Source organism: Typopeltis vanoorti, chromosome 20 (assembly GCF_054136105.1).
Source record: "Typopeltis vanoorti isolate ZY-2024b chromosome 20, IOZ_Tvanoo_1.0, whole genome shotgun sequence".
NCBI lineage: Eukaryota > Metazoa > Arthropoda > Arachnida > Uropygi > Thelyphonidae > Typopeltis > Typopeltis vanoorti.
This window is the reverse complement of record NC_143568.1, coordinates 82,285,637-82,303,948: the sequence shown is the minus strand read 5'-3', so window position 1 is coordinate 82,303,948 and position 18,312 is coordinate 82,285,637. Positions and strand designations below refer to the sequence as shown.

Sequence of the window (18,312 nt, the reverse complement as noted above, 5' to 3'; positions counted from 1 at the left end):
TTCTGAACTATGCAGTACAGCCACTGTAAGACTTTTAAACCATCATACTTCAGCATTTCTAGTCGAGTATCATTTACTTCTGCTGCCTTTCCACATTTCAAGCCTTTGATGGCTTTTTCTACTTCAAGTATGGATATGTATTCCTGACTGTATGCCTGTTGGGTGTTTTTTTTTTTTTAACACTTTGTTATCACTGCTTTTTTCATTTAGCAATTTTTGAAGTAATTATTCCATACTTCAAGGATATCTTTTTCTCCAATTTTCATGTCACCTTTATCATCTCTAATTCCTTTTACAGCACTCTTTCCTCCATTTCTAAGCTTCTTCAATAACCTCCAGAATATTTTGCCACCTTCTTGATATTTATTTTCTATGTTCTTACCAAAGTCTTACTTTCGTTTAGCCAGTTTTACAGTGTTTAGCTTTCTTACATTTGTCTCTGTATTCTCTAAGAGCACAAGCTGACTTATTTGCCAGGAACTTTTGCTATACTTTTCATTCACTCCTCTTTAACTTCCTTTGTCTACCATGGAGTTCTGATTTTTCTATCCTTGCAGACAACCTCACCACATGCCTCTATGTCTGAGTCAATCAGAGTTTTCTTCAACGCTTGCCACTGAATCTCGAAGGTATGGTTCCTGTTCTCAAACTCTTTCATTTTTTCTGCAATAATCTTTGTGTATTTCAGTCTACAGTTCACATGTGAGAGCTGCTCAACTTTTATTCACTTTAAAACTTTCTTACATGTTATTCTTTTCAATATAAAATTCAATTTTATCCTGCTCAAGACTAAATAGTGATCACTTCCAATTTCAAATCCTGTATACTCTCTGATGTCCTCCACCAGGGAGAAAACATCACTATTAACAATAACATAGTCGATGGGAGTCTTCTTATTCCTTGTCTCTTCTCTCCATGTGAATTTGTGCACATTTTTATGTTGTTGTTTATTATTAACATGGTGTTAATAATAACCAGTCTATGTGCTGAGCAGAAATCCAACAAGTATTTGCCATTATCATTTGCTTTGCTCTTTTCTCCAAATTTTCCCGACATATTTTTGTATGTCTGATAATCATTTCCTACTCTGCTATTTAGATCCCCAACAAGGACCAACTTTTCCTTTTTCATTGTGTCAGGTGCTTTTTCTAAAGCCTCAAAAAATTCCTCCACTTCTACCTTAGTAGAACCTTCTGTGGAACCATAGGCACAAATACGTCTCATTGTCCAGTTCCCCATTCTCATATTTGCCCACATCACTCTACTTGAGACTGCCTGCAATTCGAGAAGATTAGCCTCATATTTTGTGTTGAATACTATGGCTCCTCCTCCTTTTCTTTGATTGTCATTGCTTGAATATAACATGTTGTATTTATTGATCAGAAAGATCTCACCAGTTTTTGTCTTTTTTGTTTCAGTCACCCCATTATGTCGATCTGGTACTTATTTAATTCCTCAGCTAGCTCCATTTCTTTGCCATTCAATCTTCTTATGTTGATAGCACCGATCTTTAATTCTGGTGATGTTGAATTGGGGTGTATTTTCAGATTTGTTCCAGTAGCTGACTTTTTGCTGTTTGCCCTGGTTCCCTAGCAAAAACAACGGGGGGGGGGGGGGGGGCTTGTTTCACTGGACGACGCCTCAGCCGGCATCAAATTTTGTCATGTTGTACCATAATTTTGTATTTTGGTTTAAGCTAATAAGAATACAATTTGGTCGACTAAATCCCAAATTGTCAGCCTATCCTCGTTCGTTCAGTATCCAGGTGGTGCACCCAATAGGATGTATCACGAAAAGGTGAGGATTGGTCATTAGGTCAGAAGCCCTGGTCGGTTCTCTGCATTCCTTTAAAGGCTATGTGGAGGTCTCCTCTCAGTTATATAGCTTTGACCCTTACGCACGCCAATATATATATATATATATATGTAAAATAATTTGAATTTTTTTTTTCATGACAATGATTCTGATTTTTATATATATACATATATATATGTAAAATAATTCGAATATAATTTTTTTTCATGGCAATGATTCCGATTTTTTTTCTATTTTACAGATATATATATTTCACGTAGTTCAGAAACCCTGCTTTAAAGACCAAACATGGAACTTTTTTAAGCCTTTTCAGGCTTCCAATAAGCCTATGGTAGTCTCACACCAGGTTATAAAATTCATCTTTCACTTAAAGACAATTACAAACATCCATGTACATAACGAGTTTCGAATCCACAGCTCATTGGTGGTAGAGGGTATCTAGTCGGTTGTTAATAACATATTTCTGATTATAGCTTATTTTTGAATGGCTCACAAGACAAGTAATTAATTACATATTTCACTTAGGGAACAGGCATATATATATATATATATATATATATTTTTTTTTTTTTTTTTTTTCAGTAAAGAAGACTAAATATAAAATTTCTTAAGTATCATAAAATACTAGTATTGAAGCTGCAGATGGAAATTTAGCTTATGCTGATTTACATAATAATGATAGGAGTTATATAATTTTATTATACTTTTCTTTAATATAATTACTCAAAACTGCATCTATGATCTTAAACTAGCTCCACAAATGATAGCAGTGTACAAGATGTCTTTGCTATGCAAGAAAAGTGCAGTGATTTTCAAAATACTCGTGTATTCAATAACTGAAACACCTCACTTTCTGAATTAGTTCAGATAAAAAAAATATATCGCACCTGGATGGGATATCTACCTGCGTGGAATAGAAAAACAGTAAACGGCTAAAAGAATAAATATTCTTAAATATTTTATTCTTCCTAATAACCATTCTAACTATTTATAGTTAAAATAGTTAATAGGAATAAGTCAATAGTTAACTATAAATATTAGTAGAAAATAACTTATCTCTAAATATTCTTAAATATGGTGTCCTTTCTCCCCAACAACCCTATCCCAGTTTTGTAAAAATTAATATTCCATCATCAGAGTTTGTGGTATCTAAGTAAGAAAGAAAGAATATTAATAACTTTATATGGACTAAAACAATTTCAGAAAGCTAAATATAAATAAAGAAAGAGTCATTATTATTATAGTTCTTAAGAAAACAACATAGTTCAGAGGGCCTGGACAGAAGGACGACTTCCAGATGATTGGAGTAGAGCTCTCATAGTACCCATATATAAAAAGGGAAATAAAACTGAATGTGAGAATTACAGGGGTATTTCTCTACTGAGTATTCCTGGTAAGATTTATGCCAGTATACTTCAGAAACGGTTGAGAAGGATTGTGGAAGAGAAGCTTGGTGAGGAACAAGCTGGATTTAGGCCAAATAGAGGCTGTCAGGATCAGATATTCACTTTACGACAAATAGTTGAAAAGTCATGGGAACACAACAAAGATCTGTATTTAAGTTTTGTAGATCTGGAAAATGCACACAATAAGGTGCCAAGAGAGAAGCTATTCAAAACACTACAGTTGTATGGTATCAATGGGGCATTATATCAAGCAATACTTAGTCTTTATTTGAGTTGTAAGTCAGCAGTTAGAACTGAAGGAAGTATAGGGAGATGGTTTAATGTTAAATCTGGTATCAGACAAGGATGTACATTATCACCTCTGTTATTCATTATCTATATGGATTACATTATGAAGGAAAGTGGTATTAAACCTGATATCAAAATTGGAGATGTTAATGTCAGCTCTTTGCTTTATGGGGATGATGTTATACTTCTAAATAAATCCGCTACAAGTCTGCAAGATTCACCGACTAAATTGAATAACTGTTGTAACAGATATGGTAAGAAGGTCAGCAATAAAAAGACAAAGACAATGAAAATAGGCAGAATCATTGAAAATGTCAACTGTGTTGTGAATGGAGAACCTGTGGAACAAGTAAAACATTTCAGCTACTTAGGCACGATTTTTAGCAAAGATAGTAAATTATATATGGAAATAGACAACAGAATCAACAAAGCTGGTATGGTAGGAAGTCAACTGAATAAATTTATATGGAATAAGGGAGAAATTAGTCAAAACACTAAATTAGCTATATACAAGACAGTGTTCAAACCAGTTTTAACTTATGGATCTGAGAGCTGGGTCAGAAGTAAAACACTTGACCAAAGACTAGAGACCACAGATATGAGAGTCCTGAGAAAGATTAGGGGAATGAACAGATGGCATCAATGGCAATATCATATTAAAAACAAGGATATTAGGAAAGAACTTGACATTGTCAACATCCAGGAATGCATTAGCAGAGCTAATCTCAGATGGTATGGTCACTTAAACAGAATGGGCGAGGAAAGATTAGCCAAACAAGTGTTCTCTGCCAGATTGGCAGGAAAAAGACCCAGAGGAAGACCAAGATATAGGTGGATTGATACGGCAAAAAGTGCCTTAGAAGATAGATATATAGATATAAGATCTGACAATGTTGTAGCTTTGACAGGTAACAGATTGATTTGGCAGAAAATTGTAGGTAGGAAGTTAGTAATGATGTAAATTTTTCATGTAGTACTATCATATTCTGTACATCCCTTGAGGGTAAATGTCAGGAATTTGATGATGAGAAAACAGCATCAATTTATACCTACTTCATCACTGATCGCTCCCTCCTCTGCATGTTGGGGCACCAATCAGGAAGTAACTTATGCACACAAGTAGTGTCATTTACTTTCAACCTTCCCTTTATGATCAAGCTATCAAGTACAATCCAGTAAAAACTTGGCTTAATGATGCAGTCAGTAAGTTGCAGTTGTATAAGAATGGATTTTCCAACTCTTCTTTTTGTTTATTGTATTTATTCTATTAGTATTTAAATTTTCTCCATTTTTATATTGTCATTTTGTGTTCTTTATGTATAGTTTCCACCATCAATATAAAATTTTTCTAAAGTAACATAAATTTGGATGTAATGCAACTGCTATTATGCACTTACATTTGACTAATGTCATCATTAGACATCATTACATATAGGGATATGAGGTATGCATATCCCCTTGTTTAAAAAAAAAAAATACATATATATATATATATATATTATTAAACTGAACTTTTACTCAGCTTGATAACATATTAAAATTATTTAATGATTGAAAACCGAGATTTTAAGTAAAACTTTATTAATACACACAACTAGTTTCGTCTGAGAACAGACTTTGTCAGATGTAAGCGAAAAAGGACATAAAAATATCAGAGAGAACTGTACAAGTACTGGATTTCTACACAGCAAAATGCATAAAAACAGCAGATGTTAACATTTAAATGGACGAAAGAACTCTGGCTGTAGCATCATGGACATGTGTGAGTGTAAGGTCTCGCAATCTCCAATATTGAATGGCAGAGCTGTGAGAGTCTGGCAAACTATAGCTTAGGTTGCTGTTAACATGGAGAAGGTCAAAAATGATTTCCTTAGATTCTAGAATCCGTCTCTCTAATTCATCATAACATCCGTGAACGTTGTTAGTTAAATCCCAGCATATTTGATGTGGGAGGCTTTCTTCATTAAAGTTTGCCGAAAATAATACATAGCTGGACAAGGCACTGGCCAGAGTTCTGTTGTAGGAAATGTTTCTTTGATGCTCTTCTAGGCAGAGTTCGATGGATTTTCCCATTTGACCATAGTACGGTTTTTTTTTTACGCAATCGAGATAACTCTGTAGACACCAGGATATTGAAGATTATTATGTCTATCCTTTGAACAGCTCAAGATTGAGCAAAGTTTGGATAAGGTAGTAAAAAAGGTCTTAAAAAGTGACTGTATTTCCTTAAAAGTTTTGCTAAAACTGGGGATAGAGGGCTAATATAAGGTAAGGAAATGCAGCCTTTGGAATTAGTTGTATCCTCATTGTGTTGTTGATGGTGACAGTTAAACAGTATTCTATTTATAGTTCTCCTAGAGTATCCATTGTTTTTGAAGGCGTTTGGAGTTCATTGGTAGTTCTTGTTTGTCTGTGAGTGTGGTGTGAGTCAGCGTGAAAGTATTTGTCGGTATGCGTTGGTTTTCTAAAAATGGAGAATTTGAAATGTTCAGCTGACTTGGTTAGTAGAATATTCAAGAAAGAAAGGGAGCCGTTCACTTCTAGCTCTTTCTTTCTTGGGTATTCTACTAACCAAATCAGCTGAGCATTTCAAATTCTCAATTTTTTATAAAACCGACGCACATCAACAGGTACCTTCACACAGACTCACACCATTACCAACCACAAAAGTTCGGCATCATCTCAACTTTGGGTCATCGTGCAAGATCTCTGTTGTCAAACAAACAACTAAAGAATGAACTCAAATGCCTTCAAAAACAATGGATACTCTAGGAGAACTATAAATAGAATACTGTTTAACTGTCTGGACTGTCATGTTTTACACATGACAGTCCAGGATCACAGTTCACATGTCACGTCTTTTTAGCTTGGTGTTTAGGAGCTTGTTGAAGGTGGGCAGGACAAGTCTTCTCAGCCATTGATTTGCAAACATAAGGTGCTTGCTCTCCTTGGAGAAAGAAATGGCTCTCATCTAGGAATATGTCCTAATGCTTCTCAACAGTCCACTATTTGTACTCTTTTGCCAACTGGAGTCCTCTTTTTCTGCATAGCCTCATCAACAGTTGTTTTTTTTTTTGGTTTCTGGGCAGTCCTTCCTGCTTCCAACAATCTTCAGAAGACTGTCATGTCAGAAACATTAATCCCACTAGCTGCCAAGTCTCTATTTAAGTATACAGTAGAAAATCTTGGATTCATTTTGCTTTTCTAAGCAATAAACAATCTTGAATAAGTGTAGTTTTCCCTTTTTCATCCACAATTTCCCTTTCTGTCAAAAGAAGAGGTACTTTCTCCTTAAACCTCTTTAAATTTGCATTAACAGTACCCAAACCAACAACACACCCATTGGCAATTTGTCTTTGAGTCATAGATGTGTGCTGAGAAAGGGTACACATTTCTGAATGCTTTCTTGGAGAGTATCCATTTCATAGCTATGTAAAACATTACAAATGTCAACTTCTTTACATTATTAAAAATGCACAACACTGCTAATAAACGTTGTAGAGACAGTTAAAACACACAGCACTCAACTAAAACATTGAACTAAAACCAAAACCGATAACAGTAAACCAAAACCAAAAACTACACAAAAATTTGGCTTGTTTGGATTAATTTGTTCGCTACTGTATATTATCATATGAAATAGAACTCCTGAATGAATGCAAATGTCAAAAAATTAGAATTATAATATGTAATCTTCTTTGATAATAAAAATTTAGAATTTATACACTTAAGATGTGATTATAAAGTAACTATATGAAAACTAAAACTTACCAATACCATCAGGTGCAACATATACGCATATGTTATTCAATTCTGTATAAGTCTTTCTTCCTTCCATTAATGCATCTCTGTAAAATGTAATTCAAACAAATAACTCTTATACATACTCTGCATATATTATCCATTTTTTATTTAAATGCATAATTAATTAATTAATGTTATGGGTAATGGCAGTGACTCTTCAACCAAGTACTGTAACATGCCTGACTGCTATGATCACATGAATAATTAGTCGAATTCGACTTGCTGTTACTTTGATTCTAAGTTGAATATTATTGGTCTGATTCCTATTCACCAGAGATATTCAACAAGACAGTCTTCTCCAACTTGAAGCATCAAATCCAATTAGTAATTAAAAAAAAAAAAAACATTATAGCACTTTCAAAATAGCAAAAAATGTCCAAACAGTTTTTCTTTTTTCCTCACCTCCTCTTCCTCCTCTGCCCAAATGTGTGCACCCCAAAACACAGACTGTTCTTTTCAGCCAATTTTGACCAAATTTGGAAGAATATAGCATGTTTCTCACATTGCTTGGAAATTCAGCTAATTTAACTAAAATGATTATGACGTCCATTTATTAATAACTAACATTATTCGACTGATTTCAACAAAATATGAATACAGTGTTTCTGATACTGTTTGATGCCAAATTCAGTCAAATCAGGCTAAAATTGAAAGGGGAGATGGTTATTTTCTCTACAGATACACTTTCCACAAATTGCATCATTTAACCGACCCTAATAAAATCTGAGATACAAATGTTCTTTTATGATGCTAAAGACCCTGAGAAATTCAGCATGACTGAACTAAAATAAAGGGAGGACTGCATACTTGCACAGGTCATACTGTACAACCTATCAAATTTGGTAAAAAGCTGTTTCTTACAATGGTAAAGATCCTCAAAATGTCTGAAAACGGAAGATGAAAAAAATAAATGTCAAATTCCTGCAGGTCATATCATTCGATTGATTTTAAAAACTTATTCTTCAAATGTTTCTGCTACTTAAACAAAACAATAACAATAATGATATATCATATGTAAAAATAAAACAAGTGAACTAAGTAATGAGAAAAAAAGAGGTTCACCGTAATTCAAAATTTCTGACATTGTTTTAATTGCTGAGACTACGAATACCCTCCAAATATTCTATCTTTTAATAAGATTAAATATTAAAATAGATTGGTTTTCATGCATTAAGGCTTCAATGCATTAAAATTAACAATTTACTACTAAAATGTGAGCATCTATAATCTAAGAGAGAGAAAACCTCTGGTAACCTGCCTAATGTTATTAATGACACTGTAGTCTTAATGATTATAAGATGGGAACTGATTGCACTGTCTAAAATGAACATAGAGAGTTGACCAAAACTTCTTGAATATTTAATATTAAAAAAAAAAAATGAAACAGTTACTATGCATGAATTAAAACTCTTCTGTGCTGAAAAGCAGGTAGATTCATGAATTCCATAGAGATATGTTTAAGTAGTACATGAGAATAAGGGATCATAAGGTGTTACACAAATTAAAAATGTAACATCAGAAGAGAAAGCTATAACTGTTGGTTGGTTTGCTGAAATAAAATCAGTCATTTAAATGCTTTTAAAATTGACAACACGAAGGTCTGGAGTTCTGAAAATCTGTATCATATTTTAATCTAACTGGACATCCCCAAGATTAATGTTTCAATGTTCTGTATTCTTGCAGAATATGTCTGCTGTACTACAAATGAAAGATATCAAAGATATGATGATATCGGCATGCAATGATACCCTTGCTCTCTCACAAACTGGAGGAAGATTATACATGACTACCTTTATGTAAAATTCCTAATTCAATGGATGTATTTGTAGCCTCATAGCATGCCCCCCCCCCCCATACACACACATTCAACAGACATTACATGACAGGACTAAGATAATCAGGAATGTTATTACAATTGGTGATAAAGACAGCGGCTTGCTTATGGTAGGTGGAGTTCTGAGAAAAATTGGGTGTGACCTGTGTATCAAATGATACATTGAGATGCACTAAGTGCATGGTAAAGCACCTCATGCTTATCTTTGACCTTAGCTGCATCTTTTCCCCCAAAATCACATAACTATTTTATATGTTCAAGGACTTTTGGTTCATTATGGATTATTCATCCATTTATATTATTCCTTATGTTTAAGATGACCTTGAAAATATAGCCAAATGACTTAGATCTGTTGGCCTACAAGTGTCCATTTGCTCTAATAGCAAGATTTCTACTTTTCTAGGCTCTACAAAAGATAAACTGCTACTTCTGGTTATCACATTATGGCTAAATAGGTAGATCAGCAGCTGTGTGTTATGATGAACATCTAGACTACATTAAATTCCATGAGCCCTGAACAGCTGGGACTTGCAGAACACACTATCTCCACAAAACATCAAATCCTTTGGAGGAAGAAGAAGATTAAGATTTTCCATTAAAGTAATTATCTCATGGAACACTTATATAAAGAAAGGTGTGAAATCTTTCTACGTTGTCTGAATCTAAACAGAAGTGATGAATTGAAATTATCCCTTTATGGGAAATAGTACTTCAAGAGTTCCAGAAATAATAATTTTTTTTTTTTTTTAATTATCTCCTATTAAAGTTATTTTATTAGGACTTGAATGTATTTAGACCATATCAATTCATATCATGTACATTTTTATTGTTAAATTTTCTGATTTCTATTCTAGTTGTTTAATCTGAATAGTCAGGCATACTGAAGATGACCTTGACAGTGGGGGGGGGGATTCTATGTTAATAATTTTTTTAATAATTACACTTAATAAAGAGTTAAGTAAACTCTTTATTAAGTATAATTATCATAGCTTACATTCCAATTCATCAGCTTCTTTCCTCTCTCTCTCTCTCTCAGAACACTTCTTGGAAAAAAAAAAACTTATAATGGATATCCTCTGTTTCTAATGTCTCCAATGATTTAGTGTTTTTTATAGTGATGAAGGTACAGGTTTATAGCTCATAAAGGTGTGATTTCACTGCTGTAATATATATAGGAGATTGTTTTTGCAGGTCACACAGCATATTGCACACTTGGCCTCTGTGGGTTAGGGTCAGGTGTGTTAGCCTTCCTGTATGAGGTAGTATTATTTTCATTTGGGTTAAGCTACTGTTGATGTGAGTTAAATGGCTTATGTAGCTAGCTAACTATGCCTCTGCCACATCTGCCTACAATTTACTGATTAGTATTTCTTCTGATCAAGACATTGCAACTGCATTTCCAGCAATACTTGGTTGTCAGAGCCCTTCATATAAACAGGTTCAACCACTTGAAGGTAGGATGAATGTCTGACTGACAAATGCTATATATATATATTGTGCATTATTAGCCCAAGATTATGAAGAAGTAAAAAAGGATGATTACCATTCAGTTTTGAGAAGAATAAAATTAGTATCACAGTGAAAAGGAAAATGTGTGTAAATGTGTTTTAAAAGGAATAAGATTTCAAGCGGATTTCAAAGGTAAACCCAGACAAAAATATATAAATTTTACTGAAGTAAAAAAAAAAAGTTTGAGAAAAACCAACTTTACAAACACAATGACAAAATCTAAAAAAAAAAAAAACACTAATTGGTTCAGCTAGTACGGCATATGACATGGTTATTTGAAAAGAAAGAAAAATCAAAACTTAACTTCTTGATGAACTCAAGAAATTTGAGACAATTCTGGAAAAGATGAAACCATTTTGAGAGTTAGCAACAAGTAAGTCAGAAGATGAGAATATGCAGAAAAGCATAAAAAACTAGCAATATGTAAAAATGGAACAAAAGTCACAGGAAGATTTTAATAAGAATATACAGAAGACAGCAGAATGTTCCAGAGGTCATTGAAAAAAACTTAAAAATGGAGTAAAGAGGAAAAAAGCAATCAGTGATGATAAATGACTTAAAAACCAAAGAAGACAAACTACTTTGAAAATACATTAAATGAAATAAACAGTGATAAAACAGTAACAGAAAATAGTCATGAGGAACAAAGGAGCAGATATCAATATTTAAGATAGGGGAAACCCTTCCCTCCAGAAACCTGAAATGTGAAAAGGCATCTGGAATAGATGATATCCAACCAGAAATGCTCAAATATTCAAGTATAAAGGTTTACAGTGATCACACTGCATAATTCAGAAAGCCTGATAAGCAGGTAGAATTCCCAATGATTGGAATAGAGCTATAACAGTATACATAAATAAAATAGTAAGAATTACAGAGAAATTTTCCTACTGAATATTTCAAACAAGATTTATATAATCATGTTAAAGAAGAAAAACTGTGGAAAGAAAGGCCATGGAAGAGAAACTTGGTTTAGAACAAGCATATATTCTTATTTTAACTTATTTTAAGAGAAATAGTTAAGAAACCATTGGAATATAACAGGGATTGCCTTAAGTTTTATAGATCCTGAAAATATTATATGATAAAGTGCCAAGAGAAATGAGTATTTAAGCTTAGATTCTGGTTTACACTAATTAAAAAAAAATATTGAAATTACTATAGCACAAAGAGAAATAATTGGACAGCAGGTTTACTCATTTCAATATTGCATCTCTTTCACAGAGACATCTTCAGGAATACAACGTTAAAATTGTAATAACATACAAGAAACAGCAAGTGGAAGAATTGAAATTAGACTACATAAAGACTAAAGTGAGGGGCAAGAAGCCTAAGAATTAAGGTTTACCAAATTTTGGGAAACTATTTTTAGAATCAGTAGCAGACTAAAAAAACAAAAAGCCTAATCTTAATAAATATTGTTATATTAAACTTCCCCAGATTTAGGAAACTTTAATTCTTAGGCCTCCAACCTAACAATTAAGAGAAACACAAAAACTTAGGATGCCCCCCCCCCCCTCATAAGACTTTAGCCTTTGTAGTCTAATTTCATTTCTTACACTTATTGTGTTTTATGTGTGTTATTATCATTTTAAATTGTATTTCTGAAGCTGTCTCTGTGACAGACAAATATTGAAATGTTTAATTATTTCTCTTTGTGTTGTAGTTATCATCATTAAATTCCAGCCATGTACCCTCAAGACTAAACCCTAAATACTTGTCAAGTGCTTTCCTAATATCCTTGTTTTTAATATGATATTGCAATTGATGCCATCTGTTCATGCCTATAAGCTTTCTCAGTACTATCATATCTGCAGTCTCTAGTCTTTGGTCATGTTTTACTTCTGACCCAGCTCTCAGATAAATAAATTAAAACTGGTTTGAACACTGTCTTATATACAGCTAATTTAGTGTTCCGACTAATTTCTTTCTTATTCCATAAGAATTTATTCAGTTGACTTCCTACCATACCAGCTTTGTTGATTCTGCTGTCTATTTCCATATATAATTTACTATCTTCACTAAAAATCATGCCTAAGTAGCTGAAATGTTTTACTTGTTCTATAGGTTCTCCATTCACAATGCAGTTGACATTTTCAACGATTCTGCCTATTTTCATTGTCTTTGTTTTTTTATTGCTGACCTTCATACCGTATCTATCACAACAGTTATTCAGTTTAGTCAGGGAATATTGCAGACCTGTAGTGGATTTATTTAGAAGTATAACATCGTCAGCATAAAACAAAGACTTGACATTAACATCTCCAATTTTGATATCATGCTTAATACTAATTTCCTTCATAATGTGATCCATATAGATAATGAATAACAGAGGGGGGATAATGTACATCCATGTCTGACACCAGATTTAACATTAAACCATCTTCCTACACTTCCTTTAATTCTAACCTGCTGACTTACAACTCAAATAAAGACTAAGTATCGATTCATATAATGCCCCATTGACACCATATAACTGTAGCGTAGCGTATTGAATAGCTTCTCTCTTGGCACCTTGTCATATGCCTTTTCCAAATGTACAAAACTTAAATACCGATCTTTGTTATATTCCCATGCTTTCTCGACTATTTGTCGTAAAGTGAAGATCTGATCCTGACAGCCTCTATTTGGCCTGAATCCAGCTTGTTCTTCAACAATCTTTTCTTCTACAATTATTCTCAACCGTTTCTCAAGTATACTTGCATAAATCTTACCAGGAACACTCAGTAGGGAAATACCTCTGTAATTCTCATTCAGTTTTATTTCCCTTTTTATATATGGGTACTATGAGAGCTCTGCTCCAATCATCAGGTATTGGTCCCTCCGTCCAGGCCTTCTGAACTATGCAGTGCAGCCACTATAGGACTTTTATACCTCCATACTTCAGCATTTCTGGTCGAATATCATCTATTCCTGCTGCCTTTCCACATTTCGAGTCACCTTTTACAGCACTCTTTCTCCCATTTCTAAGTTTCTTCAACAACCTCCAGAATATCTTAGCACCTTCTTGATATTTATTTTCTATGTTCTTACCAAAGTCTTCCCATGGCTTTTGTTTAGCCAGTTTTACACAGTGTTTAGCTTTCTTACATTTGTCTGTATTCTCTAAGAGCATAAGCTGACTTATTTGCCAGGAACTTTTGGTATGCTTTCTTCTTTTCCTTCAATGCCTCTTTAACTTCCTGTGTCCACCATGGAGTTCTGATTTTTCTATCCTTGCAGACAACCTCACCACATACCTCTCTGGCTGAGTCAATCAGGGTTTTCTTCAACGCTTGCCACTGAATCTCAGAGGTTTGGTTCCTGTTCTCAAACTCTTTCATTTTTTTTTCAATAATCTTTGTGTATTTCTGTCTATAGTTCACATCTGAGAGCTGCTCAACTTTTATTCACTTTAAAACTTTCTTACATGCTTTTCTTTTCGAAATGAAATTCAATTTTATCCTGCTCAACACTAAATAGTGATCACTTCCAATTTCAAATCCTCTGTACTCTGGTGTCCTGCACCAGGGAGAAAACATCACTATCAACAATAACATAGTCAATGAGACTTTTCTAATTCCTTGCCTCTTCTCTCCATGTGAATTTGTGCACATTTTTATGTTGGTACATGGTGTTAGTAATAACCAGTCCATGTGCTGAGTAGAAATCCAACAGGTATTTGCCATTATTATTATTAGGTTTGCTCTTTTCTCCAAATTTTCCCAATATTGTATGTCTGACAATCATTTCCTACTCTGTTATTTAGATCCCCAACAAGGACGAACTTTTAATTTTTTATTGTGTGTTGCTTTCTCTACAGCCTCAAAAAATTCCTCCACTTCTACCTTAGTAGAACCTTCTGTGGGATCATAGGTACAAATACGTCGTCTCATTGTCCAGTTCTCCCATTCTCATATTTGCCCATATCACTATACTTGAGACCGCCTGCCATTCACTGTAGGTATGTAGTTAATGGAATAACTATATACCTACAGTGTATGTATATAGTTATTCCATTAAATTGTATTATGAGTGCCAAGAAAAAATATGTTCAAAATACAACTGTTATATGGTGTAAGTGGGACATTATACACTATCTGATCAAAAGTATCTAGACACCCCTCTATAATTCATAAACTGATGTCTAGATGTGTCTATGACCTCACTCACTTACTGGTATAAAAGGAGGTACAGAACTGTGTGTTGTACAGTGATAAGAAGTACGAGCAGAATGGGTAAGTCAAGGGAGCTCAGTGACTTCGAACATGGACTAGTTATTAGTTGCCACATAAGTAAGAAATCTGTCAGAGACATTTCAATCCTTCTCAAGTTGCCCAAGTCAACAGTTGGTGAACGTGATTGTGAAGTGGAAATGTGAAGGCACAACGACAACAAAACAACTGTTGGGTAGGCACCGTTTAATGAGAGACAGGGACAATCAAGAGTTGAAGAAGGTGGTTTGTAGAAATTGCCAGACATCGAGTGAAACAATCACCCGAGAGAGGAATGAGGTTCCATGGTCGGGCAGCTGCCCATAAACCAAACATTTCTCTTGTGAATGCCAAGTGCTGCCTGCAGTGGTGTAAAGAGCGACGTCATTGGACAGTGGACAACTGAAAACATGATTGGGAGGGATGAATCATGCGGGGAAGGATCTGGGTGTGGCGAATGCTTGGAGTACGATTCTTGCAAGAGTGTATAGTGCCAACAGTGAAATTTGGAGGTGGCATTACAGTGTGGGAGTTTTTCATGGATTGGACTTGGCCCTCTCGTAACACTACACAGAAATCTAAATGTGGAATGGGTACAAGGATATTTTTACCCGTTGTGTTCTGTCTATGGTGGAAGATCAATTTGGTGATGACTATTGTCTGTATCAGCATGACAATGCTACCTGCCATAAAGCAAGGTCTGTGAGGGAACGGTTTGTGGACAATAACGTTCCAGAAATGGACTGGCCGGCCAGAGCTGAATCCCATAGAATGCCTTTGGGATGAATCGGAAAGCCGACTTAGTTCCAATCCCCCAACGACCCACATCACGAGCTGCTATGGATAGAGCTCTTCAGGAAGAATGGGCTGCCATTTCTCCAGAGTCGTTCAGACACCTGGTAGAAAGTTTCCCCGGCAGAGTTAGAGTTGTCATAGAAGCAAAGGGTGGATACACCCCATATTAATGTCCACTATAGAAAGTGTGTCACAGGGAAAGTATCGTTACAGTTTCGAGCAGGTGTCTGGATACTTTCAGATAGTGTACAAAGAAATGTAGATTTGATCGAATAACCAGGTTTTAAAGCAATGTTAAAAAAAAAAGCAGATTCACAGCACACTTCCTCAATGAACATAACATGGTAAACTGGCACGCATCCTCCATGCCATACTTGAAGAAAATTACTTTGACAGATTGTTCAAGGAGTCTTTTGAGATTATTCACCCGAAAGGTGCACTAAATAGAAACTAAGGAATGATTCTTTACAACATTTGGAAATCATTAATTAATATGTGTAACATTAAGACTTCTCCTATGCCAGCAATCACATACAGAGTTTACACAACAATGTAGAAACTGCATGTAACATGCCTAATGATACTCATGATTAAACTATCATTCCAGTTTTCAATTCATAGAAACAGTAGCTGTTGGAAAAGTTTAGTTTTTTTTTTTTTTTTTTTTTTTTAACTTATGTTAAGCAACTTCCTGAAGATGCTGTCAGCCATATAGACAGTGAAACATGTTGAGGAAATACATCTAGCATAAAAAAAAAAACATCCATGAGTTAAAGTAATGTATAGCTTACACTGAAGTAGCAACTCAACTAGAATTGAAAGCAGTATGAGAAGGTGGTTCAATGTAAAATCAGATGTAAGTCAAGAGTGCACACTGTCTTTGCTTTTGTTCATCATCTATATGGATCATGTTATTTAAGGAGAGTTTCATTAAAATGATAAGAGTTGTCTTTGTTGATGATATATTCCTAAATAAATCTAGTGCAACTATTCAGGAGCTGTTATTTTTGTAACAAATTTGGTACAAAAAAAAGGCAAAAATATGAAAACAGGCAGAAACTTTGCAAACATCAACTATTCTCACTGGTGAATTTATAAGCTAAGTAAGACATTTCAGCCATTTTGTGAAGATATGAAAACAGATAATAGAATAAGCAAAGTGGGGTGCCAGGTGAATTTATATGAAATAAGAGAAATAGCCCAAACATATCTTGCTGTACTACTAAACTCCTAGTTTAACAGTATAAAGATATTTTTAAGGGTCAAAGCTGTATAACTGAGAGGAGACCTCCACATAGCCTTTAAAGAAATGCAGAGAACGGACCAGGGCTTCTGACCTAATGTCCAATCCTCACCTTCTCGTGGTGCACTTGGATACTGAACGAATGAAGATGGGCTGGCAATTTGGGATTTAGCCAACCAAATTGTATTCTTATTGGTTAAACCAAAATAAAAAATGATGATACAACATGACAAAATTTCATGCCGGCTGGGGCATCACCCAGTTAAACGAGGCCCCCGTTGTTTTCGCCAGGGAACCAGAGCGAAAAGTCAGCTACTGGAACAAATCTGAAAACAAACCCCAACTCAACATCACCAGAGTTAAAGATCGGTACTATCAACGTAAGAAGCCTGAATGGCAAAGAAATGGAACTAGCCGAGGAATTAGATAAGTACCAGATTGACATAATAGGGGTGACTGAAACAAAAAAGACGAAAACTGGTGAGATCTTTCTGAGCAATAAATACAAAATGTTATATTCAGGCAATGACAATCAAGGAAAAGAAGGAGTAGCCATAGTATTCAACACAAAATACGAGGCTAATTTCTTGAATGGCAGTCAGTCTCAAGTATAATGTGGGCAAATATGAGAATGGGGAACTGGACAATGAAACTTATTTGTGCCTATGGTCCCACAGAAGGTTCTACTAAGGTAGAAGTGGAAGAATTTTTGATGCTTCAGAGAAAGCAACTGACACAATGAAAAAGAAAAAGTTGGTCCTTGTTGGGGATCTAAATAACAGAGTAGGAAATGATTGTGAGACATACAAAAATATTTTGGGAAAATTTGGAGAAAAGAGCAAATCTAATAATAATAATGGCAAATATCTGTTGGATTTCTACTCAGGACATGGACTGGTTATTACCAACACCATGTTCCAACATAAAAATGTGCACAAATTCACATGGAGAGAAGAGGCAAGGAATAAGAAAAGTCTCATTGATTATGTTATTGTTGATAGTGATGTTTTCTCCCTAGTGCAGGACACCACAGTGTACAGAGGATTTGAAATTGGAAGTGATCACTATTTAGTCTTGAGCAGGATAAAATTGAATTGCATATTGAAAAGAATAACATGTAAGAAAGTTTTAAAGCGAATAAAAGTTGAGCAGCTCTCAGATGTGAACTGTAGACTAAAATACACAAAGATTATTGCAGAAAAAATGAAAGAGTTTGAGAACAGGAACCAAACCTCTGAGATTCAGTGGCAAGCGTTGAAGAAAACCTTGATTGACTCAGCCAGAGAGGTATGTGGTGAGGTTGTCTGCAAGGATAGAAAAATCAGAACTCCCTGGTGGACACAGGAAGTTAAAGAGGCAGTGAAGGAAAAGAAGAAAGCATATCAAAAGTGCCTGTCAAATAAGTCAGCTTGTGCTCTTAGAAAA

The 18,312-nt window shown here is 34.6% G+C and overlaps 1 protein-coding gene across 2 annotated transcripts in view; it reads right to left on the bottom strand.

Moving 5' to 3' along the window:
• The window catches only part of LOC150095602 (cysteine protease ATG4C-like), a 158,926-nt gene that overhangs the window by 77,305 nt on the left and 63,309 nt on the right, over positions 1 to 18,312 (bottom strand). For both annotated transcript variants that reach the window (XM_090409877.1, XM_090409878.1), the window contains exon 5: positions 7,281 to 7,357. In XM_090409877.1, coding sequence (XP_090266003.1) covers positions 7,281 to 7,357 — 77 coding nt within the window. The remainder of the gene's footprint in view (positions 1 to 7,280; positions 7,358 to 18,312) is intronic.